This window comes from Plasmodium gaboni, chromosome 3 (assembly GCF_001602025.1).
Source record: "Plasmodium gaboni strain SY75 chromosome 3, whole genome shotgun sequence".
Taxonomy (NCBI): Eukaryota; Apicomplexa; class Aconoidasida; order Haemosporida; family Plasmodiidae; genus Plasmodium; species Plasmodium gaboni.
The window spans coordinates 333572-352701 of record NC_031483.1 but is presented as its reverse complement, the minus strand read 5'-3'; the positions used below and the strand labels follow the sequence as shown (position 1 = coordinate 352701).

General features: G+C 19.2%; 4 protein-coding genes across 5 annotated transcripts; 2 read left to right on the top strand and 2 right to left on the bottom strand.

Moving 5' to 3' along the window:
- Nucleotides 1-126: 126 nt before the first annotated feature.
- Nucleotides 127-755, top strand: PGSY75_0310600 (putative SAC3/GNAP family-related protein; the record flags this gene model as incomplete). Of its 2 annotated transcripts, none has more annotated exons than XM_018783961.1 (1): nt 127-755. In XM_018783961.1, a coding segment is annotated over one exon (629 nt), but the record flags the coding sequence as incomplete, so codon positions are not given. The 2 variants fall into 2 exon arrangements, with proteins under 2 accessions (XP_018643544.1, XP_018643545.1); XM_018783962.1 differs by having other exon boundaries at nt 130-755.
- A 1629-nt stretch (nt 756-2384) lies between these two features.
- On the top strand, nt 2385-9125 carry PGSY75_0310500 (putative DEAD box helicase; the record flags this gene model as incomplete). Its single annotated transcript, XM_018783960.1, has 1 exon — nt 2385-9125. One exon carries the CDS (start codon nt 2385-2387, stop codon nt 9123-9125), a length of 6741 nt encoding a protein of 2246 aa, XP_018643543.1.
- Nucleotides 9126-9782: 657 nt separating this feature from the next.
- Nucleotides 9783-13454, bottom strand: PGSY75_0310400 (parasite-infected erythrocyte surface protein; the record flags this gene model as incomplete). Its single annotated transcript, XM_018783959.1, has 1 exon — nt 9783-13454. The coding sequence occupies one exon, from the start codon at nt 13452-13454 to the stop codon at nt 9783-9785; it is 3672 nt and encodes a 1223-aa protein (XP_018643542.1).
- Nucleotides 13455-14497: 1043 nt separating this feature from the next.
- Nucleotides 14498-18155, bottom strand: PGSY75_0310300 (putative phosphoglycerate mutase; the record flags this gene model as incomplete). Its single annotated transcript, XM_018783958.1, has 2 exons — nt 14498-14601; nt 14795-18155. 2 exons carry the CDS (start codon nt 18153-18155, stop codon nt 14498-14500), a joined length of 3465 nt encoding a protein of 1154 aa, XP_018643541.1.
- Between the last annotated feature and the right edge of the window lie 975 nt (nt 18156-19130).

Sequence of the window (19130 nt, the reverse complement as noted above, 5' to 3'; positions counted from 1 at the left end):
GTAAGAATAAATAAGAAAACAAAAATGTATTAAGCAATATTTATGTATATATATATATATATGTATGTATTTATATTTATATTTATATATTTTTTTTATTTGTTCATTTTAATTTTTACTTTTTAGAAGTTCTAAGTGACTATGTGAATGTAGCTTTTGAGAATAACGAATATTATGATAACGATGTGATGCTAACTTTGTTGAGATTGTTTTGTTTATATCCTCATTGTTATGATAAAGAAATAATTAAGAAAATATTGATATGTGTTTTATATAATATAAATAATGTGGATATGAATATGTATATGAGTTTAATAAATTCAAGTTTATATGATGAAAATATAAAAAGTGTTATATATATATATGAATTAATAAAAAATTGTCAGTATAAAAAATTATGGAATTGTATAAATAATAATATAGGTAATGAAGATAATAATTGTGATTATTCTTATTTAAAGAATGATAAAAATTTTATTTCTAATATTAGAAAATATATTTTAAATACTATCTCAATAAGTTTTGAAAGTATATATTTAAAAAACATGTCAGAATATTTAAATATGGAAGATAAAACACAACTTGAACAATTTTTAAATGAAAATAAATGGACTATTAAAATGGTAAATCATAAAGGACACGATGAACAAATATGTTATAATGGAAATATAGAAACAGTTCAAAATAAAAAAAATATAAATACTTATTTTACTGAGGATAATATAGGATCTTACATAAATAAACTTAACCACTAAATGGTGAAAGAATTGAGGTGGGGGGTGAGGCGCTATTAATTAAAAATGTGTATACATAAATATATTATATATATATATATATATATATATGTATATTTTTTTTTTTTTTAATTTTTGTCATATTACATTTGTAATTAATTTTTATTTATCATTATATTTATTAAGGAGGAAATAAAATCAGGAAAAAAAAAAAAAATAAAAAAAAAATAATATACTTATACATATATATATTTTATTTTTTGGCTAGCTCATTTTTTTTTTTTTCTGATTTTATTTCCCTTATTAGCTATTTAATATTTAGACTTTGATAATATTTTTTAATATTTAATAGAATTAAAAAAAAATAAAACATATCTTAAAATTGTCGAAACGTAGAACAATGTAGTATATATGTATATATTTAATTTATATGTATGTAATTTTTTACATTGGATTTTTCTTTTTAAATAGTCTTACCAATATAATATATATATTATATATATATATATTTATATGTATGGACAGGATGGTTTTTAAATAAACAAATTTAATAATAATGTGATGAAGATATTAGAATTAACTAATAAAAGATGGATATGATAAAAAGCATACTCATTGTAAATGTTATAATATATATATATATAACATATATATATTTTTCTTTTTATTTATTGGTATATAATAAATTTGTTTTGAATCGTCATTAGATATAAGTGTTTTATATTTCTTTGAGGAATAATTAAAATATCAAATAATTTTATGAAATAAATAAATACATATAAATAAATACATATATATAATTTCATGATAAAGGAGGGAAAAAAAAAAAAAAAAGAAATTGATGGTATATATGTAAATTATGTATTGTTGGGTTTATTATATAATAAATATATATATAAAATATATATATGTGTATAAGTCGAATACTATCTTTTATTAATATTAATTATTTGATATATTTTATTTTTATTTTCTAAAGGATTCATTTTTAAATAATAAAAAGGTATAATATAAATATATATATATAATGATATATATATATATATGTGATATGTTTCATATAGTAAATTTTTTTTTTTTTTTTTTTTTTTGTTATATACAAATCTACATAAGTAAAAATTATATTAAAATATAAGAATGTAAAAACAAATAAAAATCAAAATATGAAATGATAAAAATTATAAAAAAATTAAAATTTTTTTACTTGTACACTTATACCTTTTATATAATTATATTACATTTGTTAAGAATATATATAAGTGTATTTATAATATATATATTATAAAATAATTTTTTAAAACAAATTAAAAATATATATAATATATATGTTCCTTTAATATTATTTTTTCTTTATAAGAAACATTATATATAAATAAAAAAAAAAAATAATAAAATAATTAATAATTTTAAGAATAATTAATAAAAGAAACCTATCTGTTAAAATATTACAATACTAATGAAATATATTTATCATTTTTTATAATATATATATATATATATATATATATGTATATATTTTGTATTTTTATATATTTTTTTTTTTTTTTTTATATTTGCCACTGAATATTTATATAATTATGTTATATATATATATATATATATTTTTTATATATATGTGACTAACAAATTAATATGCAATAAAAAAAAAATATGAACAATAGTTTTAAGATAAATAATAAACGAAAAACAATATACGAGTCATATAATATAAATATATCAAATAAAAAACGATACATGTGTAATGATAATAAAATGGATAATGATAATAATGATATGAATGAAAAAAAATATTTTAAGAATTCGTCTTCAATAAAAAATAGAGGAAATTATAATAAAAATGATGATAAATCATATGATATGTGTGAAAGAAGAAGTATGATAGATAGAGAAGAGAATGCATCTACTAATAATTATAGAAATAAATATAAAAATAAAAATAATAATAGTAGTAGTAATTTTAAAAATGATGATATGCATAAAAATAATATAAACTATATGGATAGTAGAAAAAATACTTATTATTATCATAAGGGTAATATAGATGGAAGAAAAGAACATTTAGGTAATAAAAATTATGAAAAAAAAAATAATAATGATAATTCATATAATATAAAAAAATATAATAATAATTTACCTAAAAATAAATATAATAATAGTGATAGACATAATATAGATAATAAGTTATATAAATTTTTTGATGATAAAAGTGAGAAAAAAAATAACAACACACATTCTTATGGTAACAAGAATAATAATGAATTTAATACATTCAATGATAATAAACAAAATAATTTGTCTTATCAATCTAATAATATAACACAAGGTGGTCATCCCACATATAATAATAATAAATATAGTAATGATGATAATGGTGGAATAAAAAATAGAAAAGATATTTCATTATCAACATATGGATATAATAACATAAGTAATAATAATTTATTAAATGATAATACATCTTATATAAACCAATATAATAATAATAATAATAATGATAACGATGGAGGGAACCGATTTGTAAACAACAGACAACAACATAATAATTTCAATTATAACTATAAAAATGTTAAAGCATATAAGGATAAATATAAAAACGCAGATTCATTTAAATCGTCTGTTTATAATGCAGAACAACGTGATAATAGGGATAATAATTATTATCAAGAGGGTCATAAACATAATGTGAGGCATAATATAAAAGCTGATACATCTAATAATTTTAATGGTCACAAAATTTTTGGAAGTTTTAGAAATAAGCAGCAAATGAAAGAAAAAAAAAAATTCTTTAAAAATAATGAAAGGGGCACATCAATTAATCGTCACGGCATGCACAATAATAATAATAATATTAATAGTAGTAGTAATTATAATAATAATTATAATTATAATTGTGATTATAATAATTATTATGATGGTGAGGAAGAGAGAAATAATAAAAGTCAAAACCGGGGTGATAGAAATTCAGATGAAATATTCGAAAAAGATAGTGTTATTAGTTTATATGATGCAAATGACAATTCAAAGATAAGAGAAAAAATGGATTATAAAAATGAAGAGAAAGACAAAAATAAAATAAAAATATTACTAACAGAAGATAATATGAACAACGCACAAAGTAATATAGAAAAGTTGTCTATATATAAATCAAGAAATGAAATAATAGAAATGATTGAAAAAAACGATGTAACATTTATAAATGGAGAAACGGGTTCAGGCAAATCTACTTGTGTTCCAAAATTTTTATTAGAAGAAAATATTTTAGAAAATAAAAAAATTAATATTATAGTAACAGAGCCAAGAAGAATAGCATGTATAGCATTATCTAAAATATTATCTGAATTAACAAATGAACAATTAGGACAAAAAATCGGTTATAGAATATCTGGAGAATCATTATATGATAATGAAAAAACTGTTATAACATATATAACCATTGGGTATTTATTTAAATTATTTTTACATCATAAAAATATGTATAAAAAATTTACACATGTTATAATTGACGAAATACATGATAGAAGTATATTATTAGATATTGTGTTGTTGTTTATAAAATTATATTTGCATAATAAACAGAAAGACGAACCGATGTTTAAATTAATTATTATGTCTGCAACTATGCAGAGTAATTTGTTTTATTCTTATTTTGAGCACCCAAATATTAAAATGGGTTCGATATTTATAGGTACCAAAATTTATAGTATTGATACATTTTATATAGAGGACATAATAAACTACACAAGATATGGTACTAGAAAAATTTGTGATGACAATAAAATTTGTGGTGACAATAAAATAGATAGTGACAATAAAATAGATAGTGACAATAAAATAGATAGTGACGATAAAATTTGTGGTGATGGTAATAATAATTACGTTAAAGAAAGTGTTATCGAATTCATCCTTAGAAAAAAAAATTGTAATAAAATAAATTTATCAAAAAATTCAGAAATGTTGTTATATAAAATAAAGAGTGAATACGATAAAAATATACATATATTTAATAATAATAATAATAAATACTGTAATGATAAAAATAAGGACTTGGATGTAGATGAGATCATCCCAGCAAATGTCTTTTCTAATATATCTAATCTGTGTTTAGAACTTGTTTATAATTTATGTTTGAAAGGAGACAGTGTTATAATATTTCTATCAGGCATGCAGGACATAACAGATATGTATCATCAATTGAGCATGATAATAAATAATGACATGGGCAATCTATCCAACAATAATGTGGATAATATTAATAATATGAATAATATGAATAATATAAACAATATGAATAGTATAAACAATATGAATAGTATGAATAGTATGAATAATATTGCTAATTCTTTTATGTATGATCGTAAGGATGTAAGAATACACATTCACATGTTACACAGCTGTTTGTATGATAATACGATTCACAAAATAAAACATAACGACACTGACATTAATATCTTTTTATCATCCAATATAGCCGAGAGTTCAATTACTATACCTAATGTTAGATTAGTTATTGATTTTTGTATTCAAAAAAATATTGAATATAATGATAAAAAAAAAGCACATATATTAGTTAAGAAGTGGATAAACAAATCTTCTATGGAACAGAGAAAAGGTAGATGTGGAAGAACATGTCATGGTATTTGTATCAGAATGATAAGTAAGAATTTTTTGAATCTTTTAAGAGATCATAAAATATCTGAAATATATACACATAGTTTACATTTATTATATTTATATATTTTAAAAAGTATGCCTGTTTTAAACAGTTTAATTAATAAAAGAAATGAAACACTTGGATGTGAAAATAGAAATGTAGATAATCTAAATGAAGTTAAAGTTCAAAATAAATTAATTTCTAATTATGAAACATCAGAAAAAAATATATCACATGTAGAAAATAAAAAATTATCTATATATGATGTATTAAGTATGATTATTGAGAAACCATCTAGACAAAAAATAAAAAATACACGGTATGAACTTGAAAAGGTAAAAGCTGTCATCAAAATAAAAGATAAATTATTTATATCTATTATTGGTCAAATAATGATTCGTTTTAATTTAAGCATAAATTTATGTAGACTTCTATTATATGGTGTTCTCTTAGATGTAACATTTGATACAATAATTATTATAAGTATATTAAATACAAATGATATTTTTCCTAATATTAATTTATATTCATCAAAAAATATATATTCTTATGCTGTATCTTTAGAAGTTTCTTCTAAACAAAAATCTTATTTTGATGGAAACACATATTCAGAACCTATCATGCTAAGAAATGTGTTCTTAGAATGGTTATGTGTATTTTTATTATATGTACATGGTTTAAAAAAAGAAAATAAATTCAATAGAAAAGAATTAAAAACATATTATATGAATACATGTTCTATTATGAATAAGAGAAATCATATCAATGCAAAAAAACTTTTGTGTGTTATAAATAGTGTACACAATTTATGTAAAAAAATATTAAAAATATTAAATAAAAATAGTAACGCATATGAATCATGTCTATATTTATTGTATCTCTTACGAGGTGCATCAGATATAAATTATAATATTGCAAATACAAACATTAATGATACTACAAAGGTTATTATTAATAATGTTGTTACGATGGGTGATACACACATGGATGAAATTAATGGAATGAATGTATTTAATATTGTAACAAAATATTGTCTTTTTGATTATTCTAATCAAAATTTATATTTGAAATTTTTATTCAGTTTATCATTTACTCCTTTGTTTATACACGGATCTCCAAATTTGCCTTTAAGAGATTTAAATGAAGGCAAGAAGAAAAGTAAAAAATTAATGACCGTATTAAATTTTATGATTGATAATAAATTGGATGTAAAGAATTGTATATATTTTAGTGGAATATATATTCCAGATATAAATATTTTAAAAAGAGCAATATGTATCATGTGTCCATATTTGTCGTTTGATATATATGTGAGTAAAAATATATATTATGTATATTTTCATAATAATAATAATAATAATAATAGGAATTCTGATGATTTTAGTTTTTATAATAAGAGTATATGTGACAGGCCAGATATAGATATGACAGTTAATGCGTATATTAATCTAACTCAACAAGGTCATGATACTGATGGAATTACATCATTAGGATTACCACCACTTATGAATAATAATAATAATATGTATGGTAATAATTATATTAATATGTATTGCCCATACAATGGAATGATCAGTTATAATAATAACAATGTTATGAATTCACAAAATAATTATATGATGAAAATGATAATGTCAAATTATTATTCTGAATCCTTTTTAAATTTAACTAGTGGAAAAAATTATCCAGATATTATAGAAAAAATAAAAAGTAAATTATTATATAAATATAATAATAACGTTGAAAAGTGTATTTTTAATAATTTATATAATAATATCCTTAATTTAATACAACCAGTTAATGCAATTGTACCTGTGTATTCTAATAAGTATGACGAAATTAATAATGCATCTATATGTACAAATTTTATAAACATGTTTTCAAATGGCAAGTGGACATTCACCATTCCATTATTTAATCCAAATAAAAGGAAATGTGAAATAAGTGAATATTTTAATCATAAATATGAACTGAAAAAACCAAAGCATTTATTTTTAGCTAAGTGGACATTTTTAAATACAGATAATTATAAAATAAAAAAAAATAAAAAACAAACAGAAAATTTAATAGATACAAATAATGGTTTAGCTATAAATGATAATAATAATAATAATAATAATAATAATAATAATAATATTAATAAGGATAATATAAATGATTATTCTTTAAATGACCAAGAGGATGAACCCTACAAAAGGGGATATTATTATGACGATAATGATTATGATGATGATAATGATAATGATGATAACGATAATTATGATGATAATTATTTAAGTAATTCCAAAGTTGATAGTGATAATAATACTCATAAGAATATTCATGAAGAGTATGATGGTAATGATTCCAGTTCTATATGTAGTGATCAGAATAAAAAATCGAAACAAAAAAAAATGAAATGTAATTTAAATTTCAGATCAGTACTTGGATTTTTATCTATATGTCCATTTAATTTTGATATAAAAAGAAATATATATGATAAACAAACTACAGATATATTTGCTGTATGTTCAAGTATTGATTATAGTTATACTAATGATACATATACTTGGGTAAATTATGTTACTGTCCTTCCAAATAAATATTTTCTAACTTTTTTTTTATCATCTATTCCTTATCATGATAATGTTATTATTCAAACAAGAACAAATCTATATAACTCTGATATATTATCCATAAAAATATTTGATTCAAAAGAAATTATTTTAAAAAATATGAAAAAAATTAAACATAAAAATAAAACAAATACAACCAATTATTATGATACCGATTCGACAATCAATAATCCAAATATTACTAAGCATGATTTTTTGAGAATAAATTATTTTCGTTATGTCATGTCAAAATTATTGTTATCATTAACTTTGTCATTTAATCGTCAAGAAATTGAGCAAAACACGCAGGATCTTAAAGTAAGTGATAAGAGTAAAAAGAAAAGTGTGATGCTTGATAAGGTTGGACCAAATAACTACAACAGTGTTGATGGGGGTGAAAAAAATGTTAATGGTATTAATAGTGATGTTAATGGTAATCATAATGATGTTAATGGTAATCATAATGATGTTAATGGTAATCATAATGATGTTAATAGTAATAATAGTGAGGGTAACCAAAAAGACAATTGTGATGATGAAGAGGAGGAATATTTTAGTGAAGAAGATATAATGAGTGATATAGAAGAAAATAATATTTTAAAGGAAAATTTATATTTAAAACAAATAGTTATAAATATGATAGAAGAAAATAATATGGATTATATAAATTATAATAAATATAATATGGATAATATGGATATGGATGAACATTTTAATTTACAATATTTATATGAAGATGAAAATTTTATAAATCTAAATGAAAAATGGAATAATAACAAAGGAGAAATTTTAATGAGTACATATGATTATTTATATAACACTTTAAAAAATGAAAATGATTATAATCAATATAATAACAATAATAATAATAATAATAGTAACAGTTCATATATGGTTAAAAATATAAAAGAAAAAGCTTTAAATTCTTTAGAAGCTGTAAAAACTAGTTATTTAAATAATAATTTTTCTATACAAGTACAAAATACAATCAATGCTTATGAAAGAACTAATTCTGAAGATTTCCTTTTCTTTCAACCAATAAATATTTCTCCAATTAAAGAAGTAAATTATAAGTTAAGGTCAATGTATTACAATGAGGTAGCACCAACCACAGACAAATTTAGGAGAACAAATAGACAAATATAAAAAATGGCATACACGTATATATAAATATATATATATGTATGTTTATATATATATATATATATGGATGGATGATAGCTACTTATTTTTCGTATACCTTTCTTTTGATGCACAAGTAATATTTGACTATATTTTTATTATTATATTATTTATTTTTTTATTCGGTTAAACTTTGTTTTTTTAGAAATAAACATTTTAATAATATGAACTTTTCTTTTTTTAAACTTATTTAAAATATCATGACAATTGTTTATAGTGTTTTATATATTTAATTTTTTTATAATAAAAGTAATGCATGACCCAACGGGTAGTGTATACATATATCAATACACACATATATATAATATATGTGAATCCTCTTGTATATTATTTTAAATGACACTTAATATATAAAAAGGAACAGAAAAAGAAAAAAAAAAAAAAAAAAAAAAATAATACATAAATATATATATATATATATATATATAACATATAAGTAAATAAATATATATATATCATATATATAACATTTAATAATATTCTAAAGGTATGATTTTATAAACTTTTATTTTATTTTATTTTATTTTTATTTCATTTTATTTTATTTTATTTTATTTTTATTTTATTTTATTTTATTTTATTTTATTTTATTTTTATTTTATTTTATTTTATTTTATTTTTTTACAACTCATCTGTGTCAAAATCAAAAGTATTTGAATTTTGAACAGGTGGTTGGGCTATATCTTTGATTTGTTCATATAAGTGTTTATTTTGATCATTAATTTTAAATTTATCAGAATTAATTGTATTTACAAAATCATCATAATCATCATATTCTTCATATGGTTCTCCATCATCTTCAAAATTTGATAAATTTTCCATATATTCTTCATAATCCATTGGATTGATTGCATCTTCTTCTATTTCAGGACGTTGTTCAAATATATTATTTTCTTGATTGTCTACATTTTGATTGTTTCCCATTTTTTGTTGATTAAAATTTCCTTGCATATTTGATGAATGGAAATAATTATTTGTATAATCCTTTTGTTTATTTAATTGATTCATTTTTTCTTTTTCTTTTTTTGCCTTTTCATTTTTTTTTTTAATTTTTTGAAAATAAGGATGTCCTTCTATTTCTTTTTTGAAGAATTTATTTATATCGAATAATTGTTTGTATTTATCACTTTCTTGCATTTTATTATAAATTTTTTCATTCATTTTTATAACATATTTTGTAGTATCTTCATTATTATTATCTATATTAGTATTTATGGTTGTTTTTTTCACATTTATATTATTTTCTTCATTATTATAATCATTATGATCATTTTTGTGGTTATCTGTTTCTTTTTTGTTATGTTCTACATTTTCATCATCAACACTTTCAACCATATTGATAATATCATCTATATTTTCGATATTATCTACATTATAATTATTATCATCACCATTTATGTTTTTATCTCCTTTAACATTTTTTCCCCCTTGGGTATTATTTAATTTTTGTGTGTTGTCTGATTTATTCGTTTTAGTGTCCATATTATGTTGATTGTTTTGAATTTTTGTGACAACTTTATTTTTTTGATCATACATATTTAGATAATAAAAATAATGAAATACATTATCAATCATATTTTTATGATTTCTATCAAGATAATCTATATATATATCTTTATTTTGTTGTTTATCGTTTCTACTATAATTTACTAGATAATTAAAATACATATCTCTTGATTCTTTGATTGTTCTATTTTTATTTAATCTATGATATGTAATAGGTACAAGAGTATTAATATATTTTTTATTATAATCTAATGGAGAATTTTGAAAATATCCTTCAAAATTTATTGCTAATATATTTAATTCTTTAGCCCATTTACCAAATATAATATCATCCATAGAAGAATTTGTTGAGGGACAAGTACATTCTTTGCATTCATATATTCGTTTAGCTGTTTCATCATTAATTAAGATACCAGCTCCTCCAGTTAAGTAATCATAAAAATATTCATTTGAATTTGTAGAAAATGTATTATAAGAATATCTTCTTCCTAGATAGATAGGTATAGATTTTGCTCTATTATTATAAATATTATTATTATTATTATTATTGTTGTTGTTATTATTATTATTGTTGTTGTTATTTATTATATTTACTTCATTTACTTCATTTACTTCATTTTTGTCACTATTTGCATCACCGATAATATCATCATCATTATTATTATTATTATTATTATTATTAGCATTATTTTTTGTTGTTACACCACCCTGACAATATTTAGGCACATAGTCATACTTCTTCAATGTTTGTATTGTTTTGTGAAAAGTATCCTTCAAATAAGAATAAAGGAATAAAGTTTTTTTTGGAAAATTTTGAAGAAATAAAGATTCATTTTCTTTAACAAAATCATAAGATTTGATATATTTATCATACATATATTTTTTAGAATGTGAACATGTATTTAAGGTTAAATTAGTTACATCTATTAAATTTTTTACATTTACAAATGTATCATCATCTGCTATAAAGAAATATTTTTTTTCTGAATTTTTCATTACATATTCTTCATAATAATAATATATCATATGCTTTAATTTCTCACATAATCCTTCTTTTGATGTTACTTTAGAATTAAAATATAAATTATCATATTTATTACTTTCTTTATCTGACATATAGATAATATCTAAATCTATATTATCATTTTCTAATGCATTTTGTAATAAAGAATTGTTATAAAATCCAAATGTATTTTTTTCTTTTAATTTATTATCATAATTAAATGTATTAAATATTAATTGTGTATTTTCTTTATTATCATATGTATTTTTAATATGTGGTATTCTTTCTTCTTCTGTATTAATACTAGTTTTTATACCTATTAATATATTTTTATGTGTAATTAAATTTTCATTTTCTTCTAATAATGTATCATACTTATAATTTATACGATTAAGTTTCATTTTATATTCTTCAATACTATTAAAATGTATATCTTCCGTTTCTTTTATATAATGTTTTAATTTTATATCGTTTTCTAAATTTATCATATGATACTTATCATAATCCATTAGAGATTCATGCTTAGATCGAATTGAATAACACATGCATGTAGAAATTGGATAGAATACATTAAAATAGGAAAGTAACAATTCGGCAAGAGCATCTTCATTATAACTATAATTATTTTTATTATTATTATTATTATTTTTGTTATTATTATTATTATTATTTTTATTTGCATCCTCATTACCTTCAGATATTCCTTCATGTCCTATTACTTCATATTTCTCTTCTTGTGTATTCTTATTATAATCTTTAAATAAGTTTAAGACTTGATAATATTTATATATTTCGAAATTATTAGGATCATGATCTAATAAATGAATATTCTGTTCTTCATTTAAACATACATTTTCAGAATGAGTTAAATTTACTCTTAAATTTTCTTTTATATATTTTGTTACTTCATATATATAATCTATATGAATAGATTCATCCATTTCATTTCTAGATAATAATACATTTGAAACTTCATATATATTCTTTAATAATGTTATATCTAATAATATACCACTATTTAAAGAAGGAAATAAAAAATTCTTATCAAAATTATAATGATGAATTACAGATGGTATTTCATCATTAAAACCATATCCTATAAAAAATCCTTTATATTTATTATCTTCATCTGTTTTTAAAATATATTTATCATTACTATCATTTTCATCATCATCATTTAAAAAGAATTTCTTTTCTTTTCTAATAATATCTTCTAACACTTCATGTACATCAATATCATCATTATAAATATTATCATTATTATTCTTATCTTTGATCTTGTTAAGTTTTTCTTTTTCAATTTTCTTTTCTTCAATCTCATTATTATATTCATTTAATATTCCTCTAATATCCACATTACCCTTTTCATATACATTCTCATTATATATATATTTATTCAGCTTTCTCAAAAAATATTCAAAATTTAAAGGATGAATTCTTGAAAATGACGTACCTAAAAATATATATCGAATATTTTCATTATCATCTCTATTTTCTTTTATATTCTTATATGTATCAACAAGTAAACGAAATATTGAAGAATAATTCAAATTCTCAAGATTTAATAAACTCTCATCTAATGTATATAAATTCTTATCTACATCTAAATCAAATAATAACGTATGAAATAAATTCTCGCTGAAACTTAAATCTACTATCGGTTCATTCAATATTATAAATTTTGTTCTTTTCTTAATATTCTTAAAAATCTTTTCCTTCACATTGTTACACGCTCCTACTACCACAAAAAGGATTAAACAAAAAAATACTATTCCCACTTTCATTTTAATAAAAAAAATATATATATATATGTCTTATGTATATATAAAATATTTAATATATAATATATATTAACTTATATGTATATACTATACTACCCTTTCAACAAATATTCACACATATATATTAATATATATATATATATTGTGTAAATATATTTTTAATTTTTCTTGCTTTTTAAAATTTAAAAAAATAAAAATTATTCTTTTAAATTTTTATTATATTATATTATATAAGCATAATAATATATCATTAAATATTAATGTCACAGAACATTAATATATATATATATATATATATATATAAGATCGAACAAGTTTAAAACAAGAATAAACAAGATTAATATGTAAATGCAAAAAAAATAATAAACAATTAAATAATTAAAATATTTTAAATAAAAAAAATAAAATAAATTATTTAAGTATATAAATATATATTAAAAATTAAAAAATACACATTTTGTATTCTTTTTTTTTTAAAAGTCTTTATTTAATGAGAAAAGGAGAAATTACAATTATTTAAAATTTTTTTTTTTTTTTATAATATCGATATATGTATATCATTTAAAAAAATAAAATAAAATATATATATATATAAATTAAATATACACATATATATAATATATTATATATATGCTATCTTTAGTATTCCCTTTTTTTTTTTTTTTTTTTTTTTTTTTTTTTAAACGATATGCATATATCGATATAATTAAAATAAAAAATATATAAAAAAATCGAGAATAGGTCTATTCATATAAGCATAAATAAATATATTTATAAGCACACACACATATATATATATAATATATATATATATATATATATATTATACATTATTTTATATATTACTGTTAAAAAAAATTGTAAAGCCCTCTTTTCAATATGAAAAAAATATATATCAAAAAAATAATCATACATATATACACACATATATATATATATATATAATATATACATTTATGTGTTTATGTATCAACTTTTTAAAAGAAAAAAATTAAATAATATAATAATAAAAAAAAAAAAAAAAAAAAATCATTCATATAAAATAATCATTTTAAAACATTCAAAATGTAAACGTTCTCGGCACCTCCAGCTACGGTAAGAATATTATATCTCAAAAAGTTCAAATCATCAACCACACTTTTTTTCCTTCCTAAAAAAATAAAAAAAAATAAATAAATATAAAAAATATAAACACATAAATGTATATAAAATATATATATATTTATATATATATATATATATGCACACTTTGAAATTATTGAACATTTCCCTAAAAAATTATTCATACGTTCATTTATTATATATATATATATTTTTTTTTTTTTTTTTTATAATTTTCTTGCCTGGTATTGAATGAATGGTCTTATATTTTTTTGGTCCTTCTCCATAATAAGAAGTATTATTAGCAAGCACAGGATTAATGTCACATGAATATGTATTAAGTGTTTCTCCTACCCCTTTAGTATTGTTATCAATTTTTTGTTCTATATGAATTAATCTTTGATATGTTTTATTCATCTGAGGAGTATTATATGTTCTTAAAAGATCAAGATATGCCAATAGTTTACATATAATTAATCCTTCAATTTTGTTTTTACTTTTAATATACTTATTTAAACAATGAAAATAAAAATAATTATCACGATAAAACATTTCCACACTTAAATTTTGAATAGATTGTGGAAATGATTTTAATAAGTTAATATTTTCTTGAAGAAAACTTTTATTTTGTTTTTCATTTTTATATGTTCCTTTTATATTGGGTTGAATTTTTATATTGTTACTATCTTTTTTTGGTATGTAAATAAATTTTCTTCTAATTATATTTTCTTCAACCAAGTCATTATTTTGTATATAACTATTATTATTATTATTATTATTATTATTATTATTATTATTGTTGTACTTATCACTTGATTTGTGTTTTTCATTTTTTATTTCTGAATTTACTAAAGAATAATCAGAGTTAAATATTTCTTCTATAAAATTTTCATTAATATATTTACATTCCTCTTCAAAATTTATATCACTATTTTTTTCATATTTTTCTTTCAATATTTTCAAATATCCATTACATTTTTTTTCATTTTTTTTCATAAATTCTTTATTCTCAATACATCCAATAATATCTACATAACATACATCCATTTCATTTTTTATAATTGTATTATATTTTTCAATCAAAAATTTTTGAAAAGTAGCTATATCTATATTTTTTATATTTTCTTTTAAAGTAATCCAAAAATCAGATGATTTTATTAGATCTTGTATATTATCATAATTGTTTATAACGTCTATTACATTTTTTAAATAATGAGATCCTTTTTTATAATTTTCATTTTGTTCTTTATTTTTTGTTTTCATAGATATATTCTCCTCTTCATCAAGATTATCCTTATTTATAATTTTAGATTCTACATCTGGCAATACTACAAGAATAATATTCTGACCAACTATATATCCTTTTTTATTTATTTCCCATGAACGTTTTTCTGGAACATATATAATATACTCACTACCATCATATATTAACACATTGCGCCCTAAGGACTTATTTCTTAAAACATAATTTTTATATAAACCATTTGAATAAACATTCTTTTTTTTTTCTTCATTCGAGTTGTTATAATAATTATTACTCTTATCAATAAACCTTTGCACCATGTCTAAATATTTTTTATTCTTCTCATTTTTTATAAGCATATCATATTGATATATAATTACTGTGCATGGGTGTGAACATATTAGCTCATCGAATTCTGTATAACTATTTATTGTATATATATATTTATCTTTATAAGCTTTTTTTAATGTTCTATTTTTATTCATATAACTTATAGGAATATTATTTATTGATAAGGGACGTGCAATTTGTAAATTAGTTATATTATTATAAAATAAAAAGGAATGAGTCAATGGAATACTTATTTTTCTAATATCACAATTATTTAATCCTCGAAAATCTAAATCTAAATAATCTAATAAAGCTAACATATGAACAATAAATGAACTATGAGAAACCATCACAACATTATAAACATGTTTCTTATTTTTCCTTTCTTTTACATTCTCAACATTTTTATCACAATCGGAACTGTTTGATATGCTATTATTAACACAACAACTATTACTATTATTATTTTTGTTTATTTTATTTATTTTTTTTGTACTTAAATCATTCAACATTTCATCATCATCATCATCATTAACATCTTTATTACTTTCCACTGTCACTTCTTCATACTCCTCTTTTATTATAATATTCTCATCAAATTCCTTTTTTTCATTATCATCTTGCTTTTCAGCCTTTTTTTTTTTCTCATTTATTTTACCTGAATTGTTCAGGCTATTTTCAAAAAAATTATCATTTTGGCTAGCTGAGCAAGCTTTTTCATTTTCAACATTTTCAGAAATAGCATCATTAGTATATGTTTTCGAATTCATATTTTCATAATTTTTATTATTTATTTCTTCTGGTTGATTCATTTTTTCTAATGAAGCAAAATAATTAATAGCTAATGCATGGATTAATTTTAAGAATTGTAAACATCTGCAATAGACTTGTTCAGAGGTTTCTCTATATTTGTTTCCTGATAATGTGTCTGTTTCACCGAAGCAAATAAGTTCATAATCTTCAAAATTCTGATCACAGAATTTTTTAACATCTGACGTTTTGGATCTTTGATCACTATAATAGTTTCCAGCAGTTTCTCTTACAGCTTCATAAACTATAATATTTTTTTTAAAATTCAGAAAGTGTTTTGTCGTTTCAAGACATCTTCTTAAAGGTGAAGTAATAATAACAAAATTGTTATTTTTTTCGAAGGCTCCTTTGTCATGTTCATTACTGCGATGATTACTATAACTATGATTAATATGGAGCGTATTACTATTATGATTAATATGTAAAGTATTATTATTATGATTAATATTATTGTTATTATAATTTTTATGTTTAGCATTATGTTTTTGTTGGTTCATGTTAATGTCACTTGTATGTTCGTCCTTATCATGCATAGATTCATTATACAACTTGATAAGTTTTTGATAAAGTTTATTATCTTTGGACTTGAGTTGTTCAGATTTTATTTTTCCTTCTTCACTAGCTTTGCAATCAAAAAAGTCTTTATTTCTATAAATCATATCTCTAGATATCGTTGAATTTTTTATTACTTCTCTATTATGTAAAGCTTCCATATGTCTGACTAGATAAATTTTAATGACATAATTTTTTTTTAATATGCTTTGCATATATTTCCTATTTTTTTTTAAATAATACGCAATTTTATAATAAACATCACCTATCATATTATCATTATGTTTGTTATTTTTTTCGATGCTGGTTCTTTTTTTTTTATTTCTTGTTAAAATATAATCATAATTCATTTTATTATGATTATTTTTTTCAAGTATATTATTTAATTTTGTATTATTAGATGGTATCATATTATTAGCATATTGTGATTTTAAAAAACTGGGTTTTTTTTTTTTATGTCCAATACTTTCTTTACTATAATAAGTATATGATGAATTCTTTTTATTACTACTTTTGTTGTATGTATATTCCTCATCATATGAATTATATTTATTATATAAATTATTATTGATCATATAATGATCCTGGTTATAGTAATAATTCTTATAATATTCTTCCTTTTTAAAACTTCTACAATTATAATTATCCATTGTTTTGTTATTCTGCATTTATATGGAATTTATTTATTTTATAAATATATTTATAATTATATTGATAAAATTCTAATGTTGATTCTTTTTATACGTGTAAGTTTAAAAAAAGAAAAAAAATATATTAAATTGAAATTTATATTTTATAATTTAAAAATATATATATATATATATATAATATTAACGATAAAATATAAATTTCAATGTAATATTTTTTTCGTTAACAATTTTTTTTGTACTTATATTAATAATTATTATTATATATATTATTTTATAAATATATTTTTTTCCCACTTTTGCAGCGAGGGCCCCTTCATTTAATATGTTAGTTTATATTTATTTTTTATAGTTACGTTGATATAAAAAAAGTACAATCTTATGAAGAAGGATATATTTAAAAAAATTAAGAAAAAAATTATAAGGATTTTATAAATGCTAATATATATATATATATATATATATATATGTATTTATTTATATTTATGTTTATATTTTTCCTTTCTTTTGATATATATAGATCCATGTTATAATAATAAATAAATAAATATTATATATATTATATATATATATGTAATGCCTATACATAAAATATATATAAATATGAGCTGCACAAAATAAATGTTTTTATTATTTTATATTTTATATCTTATAATATTACGCATATAGATAATAAAATATAATTGTATTAGATTATGAGTACAATATCAGAACATTAAGTGTTTATAAAAAGGGATATAATAATATATATATATTATAATTTTCAATGGCATGAAAAAAAAAAAAAAAAAAAAAAAAAAAACACGGTTATTTTTTTTTGTGTATTATATGATATTATATATATATATATATATATATATATATTTTTATTTATATGTAAAAATATATATATGTAGGAAAATAAAAAGAAAAAAATTAAAATATATACATACATCATATATATAATATATATATATATATTATATTCCTTCAGTTTTGTTTTTATTACAATTTCCT